The 24,414-nt window shown below is 43.4% G+C and overlaps 3 protein-coding genes across 8 annotated transcripts in view; 1 reads left to right on the top strand and 2 right to left on the bottom strand.

The window, feature by feature from the left end:
• The window catches only part of KLC1 (kinesin light chain 1), a 115,915-nt gene extending 114,942 nt beyond the window's left edge, over positions 1 to 973 (bottom strand). The window contains exon 1 of the mRNA XM_084630996.1: positions 521 to 973. The gene's annotated coding sequence lies outside the window, so the exon portion shown is untranslated. The remainder of the gene's footprint in view (positions 1 to 520) is intronic.
• On the bottom strand, positions 951 to 15,184 carry COA8 (cytochrome c oxidase assembly factor 8; the record flags this gene model as incomplete). The annotated part of the gene is made up of 5 exons (XM_084631019.1): positions 951 to 1,089; positions 3,519 to 3,609; positions 8,057 to 8,120; positions 10,344 to 10,541; positions 14,735 to 15,184. 5 exons carry the CDS (start codon positions 15,182 to 15,184, stop codon positions 984 to 986), a joined length of 909 nt encoding a protein of 302 aa, XP_084487145.1. The 3' UTR covers positions 951 to 983.
• On the top strand, positions 15,123 to 23,971 carry BAG5 (BAG cochaperone 5). 6 transcript variants are annotated; one of them, XM_084631014.1, is made up of 2 exons: positions 15,123 to 15,263; positions 19,365 to 23,971. In XM_084631014.1, the coding sequence occupies exon 2, from the start codon at positions 19,393 to 19,395 to the stop codon at positions 20,743 to 20,745; it is 1,353 nt and encodes a 450-aa protein (XP_084487140.1). In that variant the 5' UTR covers positions 15,123 to 15,263; positions 19,365 to 19,392; the 3' UTR covers positions 20,746 to 23,971. The 6 variants fall into 6 exon arrangements, with proteins under 6 accessions (XP_084487140.1, XP_084487143.1, XP_084487142.1 ...); XM_084631017.1 differs by having other exon boundaries at positions 15,151 to 15,263; positions 19,370 to 23,971; XM_084631016.1 differs by lacking the exon at positions 15,123 to 15,263 and adding an exon at positions 16,113 to 16,384 and having other exon boundaries at positions 19,370 to 23,971.
• Positions 23,972 to 24,414: the final 443 nt, after the last annotated feature.

Below are 24,414 nucleotides of genomic sequence, written 5' to 3'. Positions count from 1 at the left end.
GCAGGAAACACCCTCAGTAGAAGGTCATTTCTTTTAAATAATACATAAATGGTACAATTAAATTGCAAGAATTAGTTTAAATAGCACACCTGACCAATGAGACAGCATTCCTTGAGCACCCAAATCCCTCTGATGCTAGCAGGACTTTTGGGTGCTCAAGGAACCTGGTGAGAGCAGCAAGTGTTTTCAGGGTAATTAACAGGCATGAATTGGCATTTACTAACACTTCACCCTCTGTATTCAACTCCCTTTCTATCATAGCTGCTAAATGACTGTCAACTAAAAAATCTTAAATGTATTCATCTGAGCTCTGACAGCTGAGACAAATCACTTAGTCAACAAGTTTGTTTTCACAAGAATAGATCAATTAAGAAGATTTGGTTGTTTTGGTCATTTATAAGGGTATTAAATTTATATAATATTTTAAGTGTTATTTAGAGTAATCAGAATCCCTTTTAAGTAAGAATGTGTTTAAAAATCTAAGTTAAATTTAATCATTGTATAATCAAACTGCACTTACCTCTACGATGATTATACCAGGGTGGCAAATTGTAGCCCATGTAGTCAGTGCAGACCATGGCCACTTCCATCTTTTATACACTGATATGGCCCATGGAAACTACAGGATGCGGAACAAGATAGAAGTATGGTATGTTGGATCATATAGTCTCTATGGGCTGCACCGCCAGATTAAAGATGAGGGTGGCTGCAATCTGTTCCATTTTGTGTAAATTTATGTGTCGCCCTTAGACTGTTGGTAAATTGCCAATATAGCTTTTGGCTGGGCATACTTTGCATTACCATGTTACACTGGAACATTCAAAAGTCAAGATCGGCAGCTATTTTCATTCATGTGGCCTGATATACAAAGTAAACAGTAGTTGCGGTGGCAGTAATTCAGAGTCTGAATGTGACCACAGACAGTGTGTCACTCCAACAGGCTTTACTGTGTTGTTGTAGTATTCTATATGACGTGGTGAGCGTTAATTTCCAACTTTTGTCTTTTTCCAGCCAAGCCTACTCCAAGCCCTCTCAAAGGCCACTTGTCCCATGAGGAATGTGATAGTAAAATTACGTTTGTACCATTCTCTAGATTCCAGCACCAGAAAAACAATCAGTACAAGAAGAAAAAACAGAGGGGGTGGGGGGGAAAGAAAGAGGTAAATTGCATTAGCTGTTCTAGAGACATTGACACAACAATTCAGTTATGACCTACCTTTTCTTTCCTCACAGCATTGCTTCCCCTGTCTAATTAGGGCTAATTTGCCTATGAAAATTTGTCAGTATTACTATTAAGTATATGGTTAAAAAGAAGTCACACATTGTGTAATCAGTCTATGGAATGCATGGCTGCAGGCACCCAGTTTAATACTCTACTAGAGTTAGAAGGGTTGAATAGTTTTATGGCCAATTATACCAATTACATTTGAACTTATGCAAGTTAAGATAAGGGCAATCAAGTATCATGGTTCAGAGGGAAAGCTGATCATCAAGCATTCAGGGAGAAATTTCCTTCTTATACAGCACTGTACTATTAGCCAGGTGTATGTGTATATGCATGCATTGGGATGGGCAGAGTTGACCACTGCCAAACGCAAAAACAAGTCAATCTTGAAAGGTCAAATTATCTGATCCATTATGACAAATGCAATATATATTTTATTCAGCCAGTATTATGCCTTGCAAAGTTCATGGTCTTTAAAAAATAATATCTATTCCTTTAACCATTCTTTTGGTGGGGGAGAGGGGGGAAACATGCCTTTAAGTAATTCAGGGTCTGGGTAAAACAGTCTGCACTAGTATTTCACCTCTTGATAACTCATAACAAAACATACTTTCATTTGTGAGAAGGGTAAGGATTTGAAATCTCTTTCTAATTCCCAGTGGGCATCTGTCTATTTCACAAAACACTGCACTGCAGGATCTGGTCAAAACAGGCTTAGCACTGTTAGCACAATCAACAGGTCACACTAATAATATTGTAATGGTTTCTCTTTCCCCTTTACTTCCACAATGAGAATTATATATATGCTTCGATCTCATTTTCTGTTTATTTCCTTTGCTTACACTTTTACTCCAGTTTTTAAAACTAATTAGTGTTTTCAGTATAACTATTCCTAAATGCATATTCATGGAGCCAATGCAGTCATAGTATCAGTTAATTTTTAAACTGCACTAAAAAGCATAATGAATTTTCAAATTTCAACACTACTGCAGCCACAACTCCCAGTCCAGCTGGCAATGCTCAGAGTGTACAACTGAATGCATGAACAACAGATTCTACAAGCTAGGCCCTCAGAAATCAGAATGCATATAATAAGCACTGCTATCTTCAGGGCTGTACAATTACACTTTATAATTAAAATGATGTAATTCTAGCCGGCTGAGCTGATTGCAGCATAGCAACAAGGACTAATTCAGGAAGAGATTCTGAACTCTTACCTGATAGGTGGAATATTAGCCACAGTTCACTACAGTGAGTCTTCTGATGGCCAATTCAGGGAGCAGCAAGGTCTGCTTTCCCAAGCACCAGGCAATGCATTTGCTACATCTGTAGCCATCTTATTCAAAATAACCACAGCATTTCTGAGTGTCAGTGTTTTAAGGCTATTGTTTTGTGGTTTTCTATTAATGAACATTAAGAAATTTTTTTTAAATGGTTCTTATGGTAAAAGTTACTGTACACAACTCCAAACCACAATTCATAGTAAATGTGTAATATTAAAGATTAGAATGTTGTAGCAGAAAAAACACTAGTTCTAGTAGCACCTTAACACTTTTGGGTCCAATACTGTTCAGCACAACAGAGGAGAAAGATGCTGCATGCAAGAGTAAAGATGCTAAGTATCTCTCTCAGGAGTGATCTTGGATTGGGTTCACATACAGCAAAGAAAAACCCATACAACTTCAAGTACCTCACCCTACAAAACAAAACTAATCAATTTGAGTTTGGTAAGCTTATAGGTAAAAGTGGTCAAAAATAAAAAACAAGAATAAGTACAAATGCTAAATATTTAGTTTACATGGCAAAGTTTTCTATTTTCATTCACAGATTGTCACTGCTTAATTCAATGTTTAAAAGGGACACAGTCAACTAGAAGTCTACTCATTTTTTCAAAAGTTAACTGGTTTTATAATCACATTTCCCTATTGTAATTTTTTTCTCCCATTGTTGGGTGAAAGACCCATACAATAAAAAGGGAAACTGACTGAGGGCTGATTTAGCTCCCATCTAAGTCCATGGAGAGACTGATTAATTTCCAGGGGAGCTGGATCTAACTATGAATAGTGGAAATGCTCAAAGTGACTATACATGAAGTTCTGTCACATGCAAAGTTAACAAATTTAAGAGAAAAATGTATTTTTTTTTCCTAATCTCTTTCAGCAATAACCACCTTAGGTACTACTTCTAACAGCAGCAGACAAAAAGTTTCAGACAGAAGAGCGATCTAAGTTGATGGTGTCCCTTTCACTTAGATGAATTATGTGTATTACTCCACAGGAAGAGCCACACCTACCTGTTATAACACATGTGCTTTTTAAAATTTTTACTTAAAAAGTCCTTGTAAAAATCTGCCATTTCTTCTGCACTCAATGTTACCTTTTGACCTGAAAATAAATTTCAACATAAATACATCAAGGTTGTTCTTGTGATTAATACACTGAACTGGGGACTTAGGAAATCTTGCTTTGTTACAGAATTCGTGTGTGACCTTGGGCAAATCACTTAGTATCACAGTTTCATATACTGTTCCCTTTCTCCCATTGTTTGTTTTGTCTATTTAGATTATAAACTCTTTGGGAGGAGGGACTGTCTGTCACTGTGTCTATACAGTACGATGGGGCTCTGATCTGATTTGAGGCTTCTAGGAATTACTGTAATAACTTGAAACATAAGTCTGCTATTATTAGATTGTACTTCACTTTCTATTCAAGGTTTAGTTTTTAAATTCCAAGGAAACTTATTTACTTGTGCTGAGTGCTTTTCCATTTAGTCATTATAATGTGATATTTCCTTTACCACATGTAGTTACATAAATATAAAGCAGATAATAATAGATAGGCCTTGGACATGTCCACATCAGACAGTAATAATAGTAAGGCAAATGTAATATTACAACATACAGTACTGTATTTAAATCTCAATTTAAAAATTGAAAATGAGCAATTCAACACTACCTTTTATTATTGGCAAGAAACCCATCAATATGAAGGCACTTTTTATTTTCTTTTAAAATCTGAAGCATTTAGATTTTTGGAGGTAGGCAAGTAAAGTATGCAGTCCCTATTAAACTCCTCTTATGGGGATGATTTTATTTTTTAAGTCTGCCAAGGCTCTGCTGCCTCAAAGTCTGAAACAGCTTAAAAATTAAAAAACAAACAAATACAAAGCAGGAATGTTAAACTACAGGGGAAGAGGATGGGCTGTTACAGTGTATATAAACATGGCTGATCTTGAAACTTATAACCCATTAAACCCTTTAACACTTTCTTGTTTTGAGCTTGATTAAAAAATAAATATTGTAAAACACTAATGGATCCCCATTAAAAGAAAGAGAAACAGTAAAGCAGTCATTAAGTTCTTGAATATCCATATTTAGTCTTTAGGATTTTAAAGGCTAACCAGAATCAAAGAAACTGTTTAAAACAGCTCAAAAATCCTGTTCTTCCTAGTATTAAGCCCTGCCCTCAAGCTAGGAGGAAAAACTTGGCAATGGCTAAGTAGGCATTTCAAGTGCTGGGACTCAAAACTGCAATTCTGTTTCCTGCTAAGTAACCTACACCAATATTTACATGTTCTGAGATGCCAAATTTACTAACCATCTAGTAGATAACCTGGTGCAAAAGAAAACTGGTGGAAGCAACAAGAAAAATAAAAGCAAAGGGACAAGGTGTGTTGGGTCAAAAGTACCAGAACATGCAAGGAAAAGGATTCTTTCTACAGAGGAGTGCAAAAAAGGTCAGAGTTTTGGATGCTATTATAATTCTTATAATTGATAATTAATCTCAGGTTCTTTCCCATAGCAGACTACACCCAATATTCCCTCAAACTCCTCTCTGGGATTGAAGTGACGGGTGACAGCGTGATACAGATTCAATTATAACCTTAAAAAGAAAATAACTATATGACTAATGTACAAATTCTACTGCACTCAGTAGCCTGAGACTTTAATGGCAACTTCCAAACAAACTGTGGACAGACTTAAGTCTTATGTTGGTTCTGCAGTATCCTTCACTGTGATTGACCTATGGCGTAGAAAAATGTTTGCTCCAACACGTGTAACCAATGCAACTACACTTGTGGAGGAGTTCCAAGGAATGTCTACATTTACTGGTTTCAGAGTAGCAGCTGTGTTAGTCTGTATCCGCAAAAAGAAAAGGAGTACTTGTGGCACCTTAGAGACTAACCAATTTATTTGAGCATAAGCTTTCATGAGCTACAGCTCACTTCATCAGATGCATCCCTGTTACTTCTATATTCTGAATAAACCAATAAAAACAAAGCGAAAAACAACAAGGCAATGCAAGATTACCCTCCTTGTTTCTTGTAACAGAATTTAATTAGATGGTTTATTAAACACAAGTTATTGAGATCAACAGAGGTGTAACTGGGTGAAGTTTAATGGCCTGTGGTATACAGGAGGTCACACTAATGACCTAATGGTCCCTTCTGTCCTTAAACTATACATTTATCCTTTTCAGACACAAACAAACCACTTACTGTCATGCTGTAAAGATCCACTGCATTATGAATGTCTTATTTTTAGTTACATCTCACAAGTTTGAGAGTCGGCCATTCTACAGTAACTGTGTTGAGGCCAGGAAGCTTGGTGAGCAGCTGCTCTTTCCTCTGAAGTTGGCTCCCTCTTCAAGGATGTATACAGTAGAACCTTAGAATTATGAACAACCTCGCGAATGGAGGCTATTTGTAACTCTAAAATTTTGACAGGTTTCAGAGTAACAGCCGTGTTAGTCTGTATTCGCAAAAAGAAAAGGAGTACTTGTGGCACCTTAGAGACTAACCAATTTATTAGAGCATAAGCTTTCGTGAGCTACAGCTCACTTCATCAGATGCATATCGTGGAAACTGCAGCAGACTTTATATATACACAGAGAATATGAACCAATACCTCCTCCCACCCCACTGTCCTGCTGGTAATAGCTTATCTAAAGTGAGAAAACCTGGATTTGTGCTGGAAATGGCCCACCTGATGATCACTTTAGATAAGCTATTACCAGCAGGACAGTGGGGTGGGAGGAGGTATTGGTTCATATTCTCTGTGTATACATAAAGTCTGCTGCAGTTTCCACGATATGCATCTGATGAAGTGAGCTGTAGCTCACGAAAGCTTATGCTCTAATAAATTGGTTAGTCTCTAAGGTGCCACAAGTACTCCTTTTCTTTTTTCTAAAATTTTGGTAACTCTGACCAAAACGTTATGATTGTTCTTTCAAAAGTTTACAACTGAACATTGACTTCATATAGCTTTGAAACTTTACTATGAAGAAAAATGCTGCTTTTAACCATCGTAATTTAAATGAAACAAGCACAGAAAGTTTCCTTACCTTGTGACTTTTTTTTTTTTTTTTTTTAAGTAGTTTAAACAAAGCACTGTACTTTATTTGGTCTCTGCTGTTCCTTGATTCCAATGTGTGGTTGACTAGTCAGTTCGTAACTTTGATGTTTGTAACTCTGAAGTTCTATTGTACTATATGAATTGTATAAACCTCAGGGACTGGAGCAAGAGCCTGAGAACGTGTCTGTTAGCATAGAAACATCAACCCAAGCATAACATGCACTTAAGGCAAACTCTCCAAAACTGAAATCAGCTAGCTCACTGGGTTGATGGTGTGCAAGAGGGAAGAAGAAATCCTCCCCTTACACACAGAATAGTTATGGAGTTGCTACACTGAAGCTAATGCAGCCCCTAAGGCTGCAAGAGCCTCTATCCCGGGGTGGGCAAACTTTATGGCCCGAGGGCCACATCGGGGTTGTGAAACGGTATGGAGGGCCGAGTAGGGAAGGCTGTGCCTCTGCAAACAGCCTGGCTCCCGCCCCCTATCCACCCCCTCCCACTTCCCACCCCCTGACTGCCCCCCTCAGAACCCCCAACCCATCCAACCTCCCCAACCCCCCCACTCCTTGTCCCCTTACTGCCCCCACCCAGGACTCCCTGCCCCTAACCACCCCCGCCAGGACCCCACCCCCTATCCAACCCCCCCTGCTCCCTGACCCCTATCCACACCCCCGGCCCCTGACAGCCCCCTCAACCCATCCAACCCCCCCTGCCACTCCTTGTCCCCTGACCACCCCCTCCCAGGATCCCCATCCCTAACTGCCCCCCCCAGGACCCCACCTGTGATCCAACGCACCTGCTCCCTGTCATCCCCCCCCCAGGAACTCCCCAACCCCCAATCCAACCCCCCCTGCTCCCTGACTGCCCGCCCCCAAACCTCCACCTCATCCAACCGCCCCCTAACCCCAACTACCCTCCAACACCTCCTGCCCCTTATCCAACCCCCGGATCCCCTTCCATGCTGCTCAGAACAGCAGGACAGTCTTATTGGAAAGCCTGGGACGTGGGCGGGCGCAAGCAACGCTGCCCACACGGCTGCAGGGGAGGGGCCGGGGGCTAGCCTCCCCAGCCAGGAGCTCAGGGGATGGGCAGGACAGTCCCACAGGCCGTAGTTTGCCCACCTCTGCTCTAGCCTCACAGCATACCCCCACCCCTGGGGAATGGTGGAGGGCAATGATAGGAGGAGCTATGCAAGAGCAGGTCCTCTGACCCCACAGGCACCACTGTGCAAAGAGCTACTGTAGAGATGAGCGGTCTACCACACCCCTGCACAGCCTTTCAAACCCTGACCAACCCTGCCTTGTTGTGCTACAGAACTGCATTGGCAGTACTGCCAAGTGATGCTCTGCATGAAGGCCGTGGCAGGATTTGCTCTTAAGTTTTTTTTAGGAGAGTTTAACCTATCCAGTGAAAACTTAAAGCTAACCAGAACCCTCCCTTTCAGAAAGCATTTTAAATTTTAAAAACCAATCACTAACCTGTTTCATCTTTCATTTCCAGACCTTTAGCCTTCAGTCTTGAGTAAATGAATTCTTCTTTTCTCTAAAATACATTTATTATAATTAAATATATTTAATTCTTGAAGTCAGCTATCTTACCGATCCATAGTTTCAAGAATATGAGCAATATTTATAAACCAGATAATGACTACAGTGTTTTCTACTTAAACCAATAATCAGTTAACTGGATCCTCTTCAGGAAACAATCATTTAGACCCAATCCTGTAAACTCTTAAGAATGTATAATTTTATTCATGAAAACAGTCCCACTGAAGTAAGCACTACTCATGTGAGTAAAGGTATGCATACGCTTACATGTTTTCAGAATCAGGACGTTACATTGTAAGTTTTAAATAAGGCAACATATCAGCTTTTGAGGTCTTCCTGCCTTATGCACATTACAGCTGAATTCACAGAAAGATCTTAAGCCTTTTAAAATAAATTCATAGTTACTTAACAGACTTTTAAAAATTGGCTGCTTTTATTTTATTTAAAAAAAATGTCTTCTACCTTTTTAAAAAAAAACAAACAAACAAGAAATAATTTTCATCACAGCTGGAGGTGAATAGAGGAGTCGGTCCTCTCCGAACCTAGAATTCAACATATTCTACCCATGTAAGAAAAAAAAAATTGAGGGACCAGGAGTGAAATGCACTGCTTGTAACCATTATTTAAAAACACATCAACAGGACAGTAAAGTTGGTGAGGGGAGATATGTAGTGGTGAGCTGGAGCTGGTTCGTACCAGTTCACTAGAACCAGTTGTTAAATTTAGAAGCCCTTTTAGAACCGGTTGTCCTGTGGGGACAACCGGTTCTAAAAGGGCTTCTAAATTTAACTGGCCAAAAGTGGCGCCTTAGGTGCCGAGTCCGTGGGTGCTCTGGGGCTGGAGCACCCACGGGAAAAATTTGATGGGTGCAGAGCACCCACCAGCAGCTCCCCGCCCCGCCTCCACTTTCTCCTCCTCCCCTGAATGCACTGCCCCGCTCTGCTTCTCCACCCTCCCCCAGCTTTCCGCGAATCAGCTGTTTGCACAGGAAGCCAGGGGGCTGAGAAGCAAGCGGCAGCGGCGGCTTCGCACTCAGGCCCAAGGAGGCAAAGGCAGAGCGGAGGTGAGCTGGGGCAGGAGGGCGCGAGGAGGGCCGCCCATGCCGCAGCAGGTAACCTGGGGGGGGGGGGGGGGAAGGGCCGGGGGTGGAGAAGCAGAGCAGGGCAGCACATTCAGGGGAGGAGGCGGAGCAGAGGTGAGGTGAGCTGAGGCCAGGCGCAGAGCTGCCGGTGGGGGCTCTGCACCCACCAAATTTTCCCCGTGGGTGCTCCAGCCCCGGAGCACTCATGGAGTCAGCGCCTAAGGCGCCACTTTTGATGTGATCAGTGGGGGGACCAGCTGCTCCCCCCCCAGCTACACTCCCCTGCCACTAGGAGCCAGAGGGACCTGCCAGATGCTTGCTGGGAGCTGCCCCAGGTAAGCACTGCCAGGACTCCCCACCTTGCCCCCCGGCAGGTCCCTCTGGCTCTTAGGGGTGGGGTGGACACCCACTACGGTGGCCCATGAGACCCTCCTGCCCAGTTCTGGGGGCAGTCAGGGGACAGGGGAGGGGGGGTGGATGGGAGGTCTGGGGGTGGGCCACAACCTCCTCGTGGGGTGAGGAGGGAACCAGTTGTTAAGATTTTGGCAGCTCATCACTGGAGATATGTCCCTCATTTCCCCCTCAGTAATTGCATCTATGCCACTGGAGTTAGAACAGTAGCTCAGTTTTCAGTAACCAGCTTTAATCTCACATTCCAGATCCTCCAGAAAAGAGAACAGTCACAACCGTGTATTTTAATGTAAAAAATAAGCAGCAAAAAGTTTGGAGAATCTCTTTATACATCCTCAAGCAACAGTAAAGTATACACACTTTTTAGCTTTGCAGCTCATTATATGCACTCAATATTGATAAGCCTATTTAATGGCAAAAAAGAAAGCTCTACTATTATATTAAAATCAGCTATAAAATCAGTTTAAAGCAAGGGATAAATAATTTCAAAACCACACCATTTACTAATAGTTTATAAAGGTAAAATAATAAGTTGTAGTGCTCTCAGGTATTCTGAACAGCTATATAATACAAAATGATCATGGTTCAATGTCACCATATAACGCAATTGTGAAAAATCTTTCATGTAGCTGAACAGAATCATGTTTTCTATCAGCTGCTAATGCTGCAAATTCTTAAGGAAACTCAGCACCACCAAGTGGCTTAGTACCTCATCTACATGCTCACCTTTCTGAATGACACATTCTGGCTTGCCCAGAATTGTTGGTTCCAAACTTGAGTTTCCTGTCTAAATTCCCTAAGTCTTCGTCCCAGTGGCGATTCATTTTTAGGAATATGAAATACTATAGGTCGGAGGTTTGAATGTCTGTCAGGAGGACCAATCCAATCATTGCAAGAATGTGCTGGAGGGCAGAAACTTGAAACCTAAAAAACCAAAAAAACGTTTTTAAACAAAGTTTGCATAGTGTTTCTTAGAAAAATATAATAAAATGTTTCACACAGCTGAGTCTAACCTTAAAACACAATAATGAAAACACAGAAGCTGTGAGAGTTCAGGTTAGCCTGATTTAAGTTTACATCAGTAATTCACTTTTACGATATATTTATCAATCTGTCAGAGAAGCACAAGTGACTGGGATACAATCACAGACACAGACTAAAGAAACACTTAGATCACACTTTCACTTCTTCATGTCATGGATCTTCTGTCTTGTTAATATATTAGATGGTAGCATAGGAGATTATTAGGTACAGGCCTCGTATATATTTTCATTTGCAGTTTTCCTTGCAGTTTATTCTTTGCTTGTGTATGCCTGTAAGAGTGCACAAAGGAGGTACTAACCAGTGGTTTGCTGAGGGCAGAGTAGGGAGAACTCCAGACTACTAACATATTCTGTTAATGACTCACTTTTTGAGTTTGGACAAGTAACCTACCTTCTCTGTACCACAGTTTCCCAATCTACAAAATCAGGGTGATATTTATTTATGTCAGAGAAGCATTCTGAAGTATGTAAAGCACTCTAAGATGAAAAGCAAGGCACTATAGAAATATAAATTATTGTATGCAACCAGCATTTTTAAAGTTAAGCTTCAAAAGGGACAAAGTTATTAACCACCACCACATTCTTATTTTTGCATTTATAATTAATCTTAGTTGTATCTCGTAGGCAGGTAAACTAGTGCCCATACGTGGTTCACACTTCATGAATACTCTCACTGATTGCTGTGGGACTATGCACAGTGCAAAGTTAAGTGCATGTATAAATATTTACAAGATTGGGTCCCTAATCTGATGTTCTTTAGTTAGAGAACTGAGTGAACAGGTAACCCCTGCACCGTGCTTAGAAAAAAAATTCTAAATACAGGTCTTGTGGAATCAACATTTAGAACTTCACTAATTTTGCTATACTGAGGAAATTCAGATTGTGTAAAGATTCTCAAACTCTAGCCTCTACTTGTATGATAATGTAGTAATTAACAGTCTAGACTTGGACTACAATATAAATAGGCTTGGAAAGATTAGATATTTACTGGTAAATGTCAGTAAATATTGCTTTCACCATATAGGCACAAATCAGTACAAAAATATTTCCATCAATAATTGAAATTTACAGATAAGCAAAGTAAGAAAAATGTTACTTGAGAATGTATTCCAGCTTGATTTAAGGATATTTACTTTGTCTATTTTCACAGAATCATAGAAACATAGGGCTGGAAGGGACCTCAAAGTAATCTATTCCAGACCCTTGAACTGAGGCAGGACTAACCATTATCTAGACCAGCAGTTCTCAAACTGTGGGTCAGGACCCCATTTTAATGGGTTCGCCAAGGCTGGCTTAGATTTGCTGGGGCCCAGAGCCAAAGCCTGAGCCCCACCACCCCAGGCCAAAGCCCAAACCCAAGGGCTTCCGCCCTGCGCAGTAGGGGTCAAGTTACAGGCCCTCTGCCCGGGGCTGAAGCCCTTGGACATGCCCCCCTCTCCCGGCCCAGGCCAGTGGGGTATAACAGCCATCAAACCCCCAGTTGCGGGGTTTGGCAGCCAAGTTTTTACTATTATTATGCCTCATGCAGGTTCCAGGGCAGCTGGATATATCAAACCTGCATGGGATATATCAAAGGTGTCTTCTACAGCAGTGGTTTTCAAACTTTTTTTTCTGTCGACCCAGTTGAAGAAAATTGTTGATGCCTGCGACCCAACAGAGCTGGGGATGAGGGGTTTGGGGTGTGGGAGGGGGCTCAGGGCTGGGGCAGAGGGTTGGGGCGCAGGGGTGAGGGCTGCAGGGTGGGGTCAGGAATGAGGGGGCTCTGGGCTGGGGGAGGGGGGTGGCGTTTGGGAGGGGGTCAGGGCCCTGGGCCGGGGTGGAGCTGAGGATAATGGGGTTGGAGTGCAGGAAGGGGCTCTGCCGGGGGGGCCTCAGATCTGGGGAAGAGACATGGGGTTGGGGCACGGGCTTACCTCTGGCGGCTCCTGGTCAGCAGTGCTGCTAGGGTTCAGAGGCAGGCTTCCCACCTGTCCTGACACAGTGGACAGCGCCGTGCCACAGAAGCAACCAGTAGGTCCGGCTCCTACGCAGAGGCGCACAAGCGGCTCCATGCGGCTCTTGCCTGCAAGCACTGCCCCCACACCCCCCAGCTCCCATTGGTGGGTGCAGACCGCCTGCCTACGAGCCAGACCTGCTACTGGCCGCTTTTGGGGTACAGCGCGGTGTCAGAACAGGTAGGCACTACTAGTTTTTACTGTCCGGCCGCCAGGATTCCTGGGTGCTGAGCAAGGCGACCCAGTGCCTTGCGTTTTGGGTCGCGATCCGAACTTTGAAAACGACTGTTCTACAGGTGCTTTTCCCCTGGGCAGGTCAGGTCTGGGGAGAGGAGGCACGGCTGAGGCCAATCTTGGGCTCCTCCCAGCAGAGGAAGGCTCGGCTCAGGGCTTCAGCCAGCCCAGCTAGGGCTCCTCCAGGCAGTGGGAGGCTCGGCTCGGGGCTTCCGCTGGCCCGGGACTCCTCTGGACAGGTGGGGGGGCTTGTAGCTCTGGTCATGGGGTGGTGGCTGCACACAAGGGTCTCAGGGCTCCACTGGCCACAGGGAGGGCATGGGCAGAAGGGGCGGAGCTGGGGGCTAGCCCGGGGTGGGGGGTGGGACTCCACTCACTGCCCATGGGCTTTGGCTTTGACCCTGCTGCCGCACCTGGGCCAGCAGAGCTCAGGTGGGCTCAGGCTTCAGTCCCCTTGCGGGTGTGGTGTCATAATTTTTGTTGTCAGAAGAGGGTCACAATGCAATGAATTTTGAGAACCCCAATCTAGACCATCCCTGTGTTTGTCTAACCTGTTCTCAAAAAACCAACAACAAGCAGCATTCTACAACCTCATTTGGAAGCCTATTCCAGTACTTAACTAATCTCACAGTTAGAAAGTTTTTCCTAATATCTAACGTAAATCTACCTTGCTACAGATTAAACAGACTGCTTCTTGGCCTACCTTCAGTAGCAGGGAGAACAATTGATCACCACCTTTTTTATAACAGCTCTTAACATAATTTGAAGACTGTTATTTTGACATGATGTTCACAATTTGTGTTTTAATAGTAATAAAGGTTTAATTTTTTTGAATCTCAGCATCTACTATCATTACATTATTGTTGTTGGACTGCCCCCCGCCATTTAATTTCCTGCAACTCTGAAAATTTAAATAGATAAAAAGAGAAAAAAAGTTTAAAAATAATCAATATTATCCATCAAAATTATACATTAAAAAAAGTTGAATTCTAACCAGCCTAAATATAAAACAGTATGTATAATAGTTCAAGACCCGCTAGATTTTTTTAAACCCCAAACAACGCTAACACTTGACATTTAGATAGTTCTTATGAAAAAAAATCTCCAAATATTAATCCCCACGTCAGCCCAAGAGGCAGGTAAATATTATCCTTGGAGAAAACAAGGCACAGAAGAGCAACATAACTTGCCAAGGCCATAAAAGAAATCAATCAGAAGCAGCAGCAGAGGGTCTGATTCCAAATCACTTGCTGGCTCCGCCAGACCTCACTGTTTCCTAAGCAACACATGTAGTTATTTGCTAATCCAGAGCCACATGCAATTAAAAAGCGGCTAATGAGATTTTACGAGACTTGTCGTGACCCTTGGAAAATGTTTCGTTTCTTGAGAAGTGCGGTCCAAATACTACCGACCGTTTTACAAAAATCTCTTCAAACAGTTCAACAGGAAATGCAAGTAAAAGCCTCCCAGGAGTTAATTAGGTGCTGGCAGAGAGGGAGAAGCCCTGCTCCGGCTCTAGCAGGCTCCCTGCTCCCCCCGACGGGAACAAAGCGCACCAGTCCTGACACCCAGCGCCCGGCTGCACCCAGCAGGGGTCTCAAACCTGTACCCAAAACCATGGGGCTCCACGCAGGTCCAGCGGCCCCTGTCTGGAGCCTGAGGCAGGGGTGGAGTCCACCCTCCCGGAGGCGGGCTACAGAGTTCTGGCGCCCCGCTCTGCCTCTGGACCCCCCCACGCAGCAACACAACCCCGGCGCGGGCGGGCTCTCCCTCCCTCCCAACACGGGGCCGGGCTCCCAGCGGAGACCTTCCCCGCCGTCACCCTGCGCCCCCTCTGGCGGTTTACCCGGCTCTCCGGCTCGTGGCCCCTGCCCGCGGCCAGGAGCCCCGCGCCGCCGCCGGCTCGGGAGAAGCAGCGGCGCGCCCTGCTCCACGCGCGCAGGCCGGCTCTCGGCGCGGCCGCCGCCATCGCGCCCCTCCCCTCCCCGCTGGCGGCGGCTTTACGGCCCTGTCGCAAGGAGAAGGGCCGCCCAAAACTTCTCCCTGCGGTGCGGCAGGCGGCGCAGCTGCGGCCTCTGGGCGGCGGCAGCGGGGGATAGAGCGTCTCGATCGGTCTCTCGGCTGCGCAGCTCGGGCTGCCCTTCGCTCCCTCCCCCCTGCGGCCCCCGCCTCGTGAGGGCGGGGATGGGGAGCCTCGGGTTAGCCGCCGTTTGGCCTGCGGGCTGCTGACAGCCGCCGGCGGCCCGCAGGTGAGAGGCCGGCGGGGAGGGGGGGACACCCTCTGTAGCCGGCCCATGTTCTGTGTGCGGGAGAATAGCGTCTGCTGAGCCGCGTGAGGGGGCGGACGTCGCGGGGAAGAGCAGAGGCTGCCTGAGGTGAGAGGTCGGAGACTGTCTGGGCTGTCTGGAGAGTGGGGGAAGCGGCTGACAAGGGGGCTGGGCTGCCGGCGGGGGGCGTGGAGGAGGGAGGGTGGTAGGGAAGGGGGCCTGGGCGGCGGGGGGCGTGGAGGAGGGAGGGCTGGTAGGGAAGGGGGGCGGGGGGCGTGGAGGAGGGAGGGCTGGTAGGGAAGGGGGGCTGGGGGGCGTGGAGGAGGGAGGGCGGTAGGGAAGGGGGGCGGGGGGCGTGGAGGAGGGAGGGCGGTAGGGAAGGGGGCCTGGGCGGCGGGGGGCGTGGAGGAGGAGGGCTGGTAGGGAAGGGGGCCTGGGGGGCGGGGGGCGTGGAGGAGGGAGGGCTGGTAGGGAAGGGGGCCTGGGGGGCGTGGAGGAGGGAGGGCTGGTAGGGAAGGGGGCCTGGGGGGCGGGGGGCGTGGAGGAGGGAGGGCGGTAGGGAAGGGGGCCTGGGCGGCGGGGGGCGTGGAGGAGGAGGGCTGGTAGGGAAGGGGGCCTGGGGGGCGGGGGGCGTGGAGGAGGAGGGCTGGTAGGGAAGGGGGCCTGGGGGGCGGGGGGCGTGGAGGAGGAGGGCTGGTAGGGAAGGGGGCCTGGGGGGCGTGGAGGAGGGAGGGCGGTAGGGAAGGGCGGCGGGGGGCGTGGAGGAGGGAGGGCGGTAGGGAAGGGGGCCTGGGCGGCGGGGGGCGTGGAGGAGGGGGGCTGGTAGGGAACGGGGCCTGGGCGGCGGGGGGCGTGGAGGAGGGGGGCTGGTAGGGAACGGGGCCTGGGCGGCGGGGGGCTGGTAGGGAAAGGGTTCCGGGCTGCCGGGGGGGACTGAGGAGAGGGGGAGGTGGGGTCTCCACGGTAGGGATTCGCAGCCACCTGTGGCCCCAGGGCCGGGCTCTCTCTCGCTACCGTCCCCGCTAAGGGGGAGCCGGCTCTGGGCCCCGGCACTCGCTCTCCGTTCCCCCGGGGCGCCCCCATTGTGAAGTCATCACCTGCCGGCGGCGGGGTGGCGCGGCGCGGCCCGGCGTATCCCGGCCCCTCCTGCAGGGATGTAGCGAGTCCGGGTTCCGGGGGGATCGAGGCCTGCTCCAGGGGACTGTCTTCCCCCAAGGCTGTTGGCTGGGGTAGGCGCCATGTGGTCATCCCGGTGTGTTGGGACTAGGGGCCATCTCACACTCCCTCCCTGCATAGAGGGGTCGCGGTGCCGGCTGGGGATGGTTATGGATGGTGCTTGAGGACAGGTGGCGCTGTAAGGGCGGGGGAGGGTGAAGAGTGAAAGTGATTAGTGAAGGGCTGCCGGGAGTGGTGGGGCGGGGCGTGAAGGGCACTGAATGAGGCAGGAGAGGGGTGCCAGGGTCAGGTGGGCGCAGGTGAAGGGCGGAGGCGGTGGAGGGGAGGGGGATGAAGGGCGCTGGGTGTGGTAGAAACAGGTGTAGATTGTCAGGGGTAGGTGGCTGCGCGTTAAGGGCACCGGATGGTGGAGGAGGCTGGTGAGGCTTGCTGGTGGTAGATAGATGTAGGTAAAAGGTTGACAATGTTGGTTGTCTCAACAGTTTATAATCCCTGTTCTGAATAATGCAAATGATTGGGAAGGGTGTATTTATTTACCAGTTGGGGGGGGGTGGGTGGGTATAAATATTGCACTAAAAGATTAAGGATTGGAAATTGCCTCCTTAATTGTCTTCATTACTGAAGGAACCAATTTGTTCTGCATTGCTTGTAATTGTTACAGCTGAGGAAGTGAACAAAGACTTCTATCGGTGAAAATTCAAAAGTGCATATTAGGGCTGTCGATTAATCACATTTAACTCATGCTATTAACTCAAGTTTTAATTGCACGGTTAATAGCACACCGATTGAAAATTATTAAATATTTTGGATGTTTTCTGCATTTTCAAATGTATTGATTTCAATAACAACACAGAATACAAAGTGTACACTGCTTACTTATTAGATTACAAATATTTGCACTGTTAAAATGATAAAAGAAACTGTATTTTTCAATTCACCTCGTACAAGTACTGTAGTCAATTTCTTTAGCCTTAAAATGCAACTTACAAATGTAGAATTTTTTTTTTTTTTTTTTTTTTTGGTTACATAACTGCACCGGGGTGAAAGTAATTTTGCAGGCTGGTTTGCAGGGTGGCCGGGGTCCTGGGCAAGGTGGGAGAGTGGTTCTGGGCCCCCAGAAGGGGCAAGGCCTTGAGCAGAAGGGGCGGGGCTGGGGCCAGACTCCCCCAGCCAGTGTTGCCTGGCCCACACCAGCTGGGGTTCCAGCGGTGATTTAAAGGGTGTGGGGCTCTGGCTGCTGCTGCTTTAATGTTGGCTGTGTACCGGCCCATACTGGCAGCCACTTTCTTACTGGTACACTGTACCGGCCCTTACTGGCTTACTTTCATCTCTAAACTGCACTCAGAAACAAAACAATTTTGCTTCCCACTTCTTATGTACAATGTCACCAGAAAGTGAGAACAGGCGTTCGCATGGGACTTTTGTAGCCAGCATTGCAAGGTATTTACATGTCAGATATGCTAAACATTCGTATGCCCCTTCATGCTTTGGCCACCATTCCAGAGGATATGCTTCTATGCTGACGATGCTTGTTTAGTTTTGTTTTTGTTTTTTTTTTTTTTAAATGCATTAATTAAATTTGACTGAACTCCTTGGGGGAGAATTATATGTCTCCGGCTCTATTTTACCTGCATTCTGCCATATATTTCATGTTATAGTAATCTCAGATGATGACTCAGCACACGTGTTCATTTTAAGAACACTTTCGCTGCGGATTTGGCAAAACGCAAAGAAGGTACTAATGTGTGATTTCTAAAGATAACTACAGCACTTGACCCAAGATTTAAGAATCTGAAGTGCCTTTCAAAATTTGAGAGGGATGAGGTATGGAGCATGTTTTCAGAAGTCTTAAAAGAGCAACACTCTGATGCGGAAACTAAAGAACCCAAACCACCAAAAAAGAAAATCATCCTTCTGCTGGTGGCATCTGACTCAGATGATGAAAATGAACATGCATCAGTCCGGACTGCTTTGAATTGTTATTGAGCAGAACCCGTCATCAGAATGGACACATGTCCCCTGGAATGGTGGTTGAAGCATGAAGGGAAATATGAACTTTTAGTGCATCTGGCATGTAAATATCTTGCACCCCTGCTACAACAGTGCTATATGAACACCTGTTCTCACTTTCAAATAAAACTGTGAACAAGAAGTGGGCAGCATTATCTCCTGCAAATGTAAACAAACTTGTTTGTCTGGGTGATTGGCTGAACAAGAAATAGGACTGAGTGGACTTGTAGGCTCTAAAGTTTTCTATTTTGTTTTTGAATGCAGGTTTTTTTGTACATAATTCTACATTTGTAAGTTCAACTTTCATGAGAAAGAGATTGCACTACAGTACTTGTATTAGGTGAATTGAAAAATACTGTTTCTTTTGTTTTTTACAGTGAAAATATTTGTATTAAAAATATAAAGTGAGCACTGTACACTTTGTATTCTGTTATAATTGAAATCAATATATTTGAAAATGCAGAAAACATCAAAATATTTAAATAGTATTCTATTTAAGAATGTGATTAATTTTTCTAATTGTAAAAAGAAAAGGAGTACTTGTGGCACCTTAGAGACTAACAAATTTATTTGAGCATAAGCTTTCGTGAGCTACAGCTTATGCTCAAATAAATTTGTTAGTCTCTAAGGTGCCACAAGTACTCCTTTTCTTTTTGCAGATACAGACTAACACGGCTGCTACTCTGAAACCTTTTTTAATTGTGCGATTAATTGCGATTAATTTTTTTAATTGCTTGACAGTCTTAGTGCATATCATTTAATAGGAAGAAGCTTGCAGACAACATTAGAAATAGATGCACAAAAGAACAGGGAAATACTGTATGTTTTGAAGTTAAGTGGTTCACTCCTTTTTTTTTTTTTAAACTTACACCAGCAAATAAAGTCTCTGCAGCTTTTTAGCTCAAATTAGTTTATTAAAGTGACTTGAGGCTTTATAAAAGTTGTTAAAGGTAGTATTATGAAATATGTCAGTCAGCGTCTGACATAATTTTGTCATAGTTCTTATTCTTGCTTTATTTGTAGCTCAGTTGGAACTGGAGGAAATAAGATAATGGATATGGGTAACCAACACCCTTCCATCAAAAGGCTGCAAGAAATACAGAAAGAAGTCAGAGATATTGAACAGCAGGTGGTGATTTTCAGTGGCCTGTCTACTGACAGGGATTACAAGAAACTGGAGAGGACTCTGACTAAACAGCTTTTTGAAATAGATTCTGTAGATACTGAAGGAAAAGGGGACATTCAGCAAGTGAGAAAACGCGCAGCCCAGGAAACAGAGAGACTACTCAAGGAATTGGAGCAGAATGCAAACCATCCACACAGACTGGAAATAGAGGCCATATATAAGGAAGCTCAATCATTGGTGGAACGTGAGATCACACCTTTTTATAAGGGTGGCAACTGTATAACGGATGAATTTGAAGAGGGTATTCAGGATATTGTATTGAGACTCACTCAAGTGAAAACTGGAGGAAAAATCTCGTTACGGAAAGCAAGATATCGCACTCTGACAAAAGTGTGTGCAGTTCAAGAGATTATAGAAAGCTGTATAAAGCAGCAACCTTCCCTGCCACTCTCCAGTGATGCACATCCTTCAGTCTCAAAAATTAACTCTGTTATGTGTGATGTGAACAAGGCTAGGGGAACTCTTATTGCAGTCTTAATGGGAGTAAATAACAATGAGACTTGCAGGCATTTATCCTGTGTGCTTACAGGTCTGATTGCAGATTTGGATGCTTTGGATGTTTGTGGTCATACAGAAATAAGAAATTACAGAAAGGAAGTGGTGGAAGAGATCAATAAATTACAGAAATATCTGGATTTGGAGGAGGAAGCAGACTCTGCTCATGCTTATGACTTGGCACAAAATCAATCCATTCTAAAAATAGAAGAGATCCGCAAAAAAATGAAAGAAGTTCATTCTTTACTTTTCAGGGCTGAAAATGCTTCTGATTTGTACTTGGGATGCAAGGCAGAACTGCAAGGTTTAATTGCCCACTTGGATGAAGTGAGTCCAGGAAAGAACCCGTGTATCAGAGAAGCCAGGAGAAGAGCAGTAATAGAAGTGCAAACTCTTATAACATATATTGATTTAAAGGAAGCACTTGAAAAAAGACAAATGTATGGTGAACAAACTGTTGTGGAACACCAATCCCATAAGGCAGTCTGGAGTATTCTTGGACACTTGTCTCAGATTCAGAGGGAAGTGCTCTCTTTTGATGGAAACAGAACTGATAAGAACTACATGAGACTAGAAGAGCTCCTCACTAAGCAACTTTTGGCACTTGATGCTGTTGATCCACAAGGAGATGAGCGATCTAAAGTTGCCAGAAAGCAGGCAGTAAAGCTTGCACAGAATATTCTTTACTATCTAGACATGAAAACAGATGAGTGGGAGTACTAGAAAAGCAGTGGCCTCATGTTAGATATTGCTTTCTTTTTTGCACTTTATGTAGACTGATAGTTCCCATGAGCCGCACATGATTAAAAGTTGTGTTTTTATATTCCCTCGGGTTGTGGAGATTGTGTAAATAGTTGGCTTGACTATATAACAGCTATCCCACATTTTTACCCACTTGCCATGGCAATTGTCAGTACACCTTTTTTTCAGTTTTGGTCACCATGTTTATGTGGGAGATATGGCTTTCTTGAGGAACTGTATAAGTATCAGAGTCTAATATTTGGTCAAACTGTTTTTTTAAAGAAACCTAATGCAAAAGTTAGAGAATGCACATTTCTCAAAGATGCAGGAATTTCCTTAAAATACAGTACTGGAAAAACTATGAAAAGAAGACTGGGAATTTAAGATTATTGGCCAAATGCACGGTTAGATCCATCAACTTTACAGCAGCATGGACATACTTTTAATGTGTTATTCTAATCAAAAGATTAAATACAAAAAACTGTTGGCTATTCATTTCTGTGTTTGATTTGGTTCCATCCATTTCACCTTATTGCGTTTTTGGTTTTACAATGTAGCAGTATTATAATAAATGTTGGAAATTAACATTTACTTACATAATGACTGGTTGTGTCCATTTTCTTGTGGTACTGGACATCTAGGAAAGAGTCCCTCAAATTCAGGCTGTCATCTTATTAGAAGGTAGCTATGAGACTTGAAAGACAGGAAAACTATAGCATTAGATAAATGTGAGTTTATAGATCAGATAAATGTGAGGTTTTTTTACTGCCATCCATAAATCCCTGAAAACTGCACTGGATTATCTTTAATTGCCATTTAGATGTATTTTAACTCAGTTATTGGATCTGGATTTGATGGGTCTTCTCAGCAACCTGTGAGAACGGAAATCACTTTAAAATGACTTAAGTCAGTGGGTACTTCTGATTTAACCTTGTAAATATAGTTAGTCACAAAATTGTTCATAATTTATATGTCACATTTCATACTGGTCATATGTGATCTCAGACATAAGACTCAGAAAAGGCTTGCTTATGGTGTGAAGTCTCTTCCTTCAACTCACAAGCAGTTAGGTTAGTTCTGCAGCTTGTTAAATAAACCTGATCATATTTCTGCATGCACTTTCCTCTTCCTTTGTGGATATAGGAATTTAGTAGCCAATATAAATCATACCAAAAGTGTGCTACTGTAGAAATATCCTACAGAATGCTACACTAAATGGAATAATGGGTCAAAAATGTGTTTAAAAAATAGCTGTTTTTCCACATAGCTCCTTTCATGTTAGATTTATAAATTACTGCTTTGTAGTGGTTTATTTATTTGCAACATTTTAACAAATGTAAATAATTTCAGATATTTTATATTTTAAATACACATTAATTAGAGAAAACAAAATATTTTTTGTGAGACAAGTGCCTTTTAATAACACCTTAAAGTTACACCACCTTAGATAGATACAGGAACTGTTTGTCTAATGGCAGCATGATCCATTTATAGTCATCACTACCAACTGGATTTTTCTGATTACAATTCAGCTATAATATGTATCAAATTAAATAAAGTGATCTCTTAGGGTTCAGCTGTGACTAGATGTTTGAGAGTGGAACTTGGACTCAGGAAATTTTGGTTCTGTTCCCAACTCCCCACACAGTGACTTGCTTAGTGACCTTGCGCAAGACAACCAGCGCCTCTGATTGGAAGAAAGGGATAATAATAGTTACTCACCTTTATAAAGTGCTTTGAAATCTCTGGATGAAACAAGCTATGTAATTTCAAAGTATGATTATTTTGATTCACTGAATTTTTGTTCTACTGTTGACTTCTTTGCAAATTATTTGTCAAGGCATTTTTTTTTAAATTAACTATAGTTGATAAGTCATAGCCCAGTACAGAGGATGCGTTCTTCGGATGCTTCTCCCTATTTTTTGAGTTCATGTGGGGCCTTACCTGTACCCATCTCTTCCCTTTATTTTATTTTTTAATCAGATCTGCTTGGAATTACAGTTTAACTGATCTACTTTTGCATTTCTTATTCTGTTGGCTAAAACAAATTGATTATTAATGGTGTTACACATCTGAATTATTTTGCTAATGTTTACAAAGATCATTTCAAACTTTTTGCTAAATACTTAAATTGTAGTCATAACTTCTAATATACACTTGCAACTTTCATGATGTAACAATCGGATAATGCTTATTATATTTAAGTTTAATTACTATGATAATTGTGACTGTCTGGTCTCTTCAACGGTTAGATGTACAGCCATTGTTTAAAAAAATCAAAGCATTCATATTCCTCTGTAGGTCATGTGAAGCTTTCAACATTTCTAAATTTTTTCTGTAAAGGTGAAGAAAATAGTTTATATTTTTTTTATTTAAGATTTGCTCATCTCAGCTTTTGTGAAAGGTTGATTCTTTAAAAAGGCAAAAGCATCAGATGGATTGAAAAATGATTAACTCAATAGATTCCAGTACCAACATATTGTGTGATCTTAGCTTTTTGCATATTTAACAGTCTTCTGCTCATGAGTTAAATGTGCAGCATTTAAGATTTGTGGAAATCCTTATCTGGTGCAGTATTTGTAAGCAGTTTGTGCATGGATAGTAAACTAAATAAGCCAAACCAAAAAAGTATGGTGCATGGATTTTAGAGAATCCTGTGTCTGTGCTGCAGAATGTAATTTCTTTGTGTTGTATACAAGATGGCTGGGGAACACACTTGCTTTCTGGTAAGTAACTATCCAGCAAGATGTAAAAGGACCAACTCACAAAAAACCTACTTTTATTAGTAAGTGGAATGTAAAGGCTTTGGTGCATGCTGTGCTATTACATCTTAGCAAAAGAAATGAATGGATGTATTTTTTTGTTATGTTTTGAGGAAGTTGTAAATCATGATACTTGTTTGCCGATTATATTGATTTATGAGCAAGTTTGATCTGAAGTATCCCAGTGTCGATTTTGTGGTAATCCACAACCATTTCCCCCCTCCTTCTTTGCAGTTTAGTGGAGATTTTTTTGTTGTTGTTGTTGTTGTTTTTTTTTGAAGTATGCTTAATGGAAAAGTTTGTAACTAATGATTGTACATAAATCTTCTTTAAAATGTATATATCCAAATTTATCTGTATGCATTATACGGCCTTGGTATAAATTCAAAGTTAAATATTGTTTTATTGTATCCTTAATTATTAATAAAATATTTTGCTGCAGTGTACTTGCTGTTGACTTTTATGTTCTATCCTATTGCCTTTCCTTAAATTTTTGAATGTTAATTATCAGAATGTAACTGATTTCCCTGACAGGAAACTCTGAGTTTTTATTAAAGAAAAAGAGGCAAGTTTGTGTTATCATCTTTATTTTCCTAAAAAAACACAGTAAAGAAACTAAATTTTCTGTAGCATTCATTCATCTCCATTTTAAATCTTGCTTCTTCAGTCTGCTGTATATGCAGACTGTGCACCAAAATAATTAAATCAATTTTAATTTGCGCTTTATTTCAGTGCAAACCTGTCCCTGGATTCTCTTATTTTTGGTTCTCTTTTGATTGTATAATCTGTTATTACCTTATAAAAGACAATCATTCTTTCCACATAGGTGTCACTGTGAACAACTCAATAAAAACCACAGTCAAGCATAAAATGGTGGTTTTAAAAATAG

This window comes from Lepidochelys olivacea, assembly GCF_965140295.1.
Source record: "Lepidochelys olivacea isolate rLepOli2 genome assembly, chromosome: 6".
In the NCBI taxonomy this organism is placed as follows: domain Eukaryota; kingdom Metazoa; phylum Chordata; order Testudines; family Cheloniidae; genus Lepidochelys; species Lepidochelys olivacea.
This window is presented reverse-complemented; position numbering and strand designations above follow the sequence as displayed.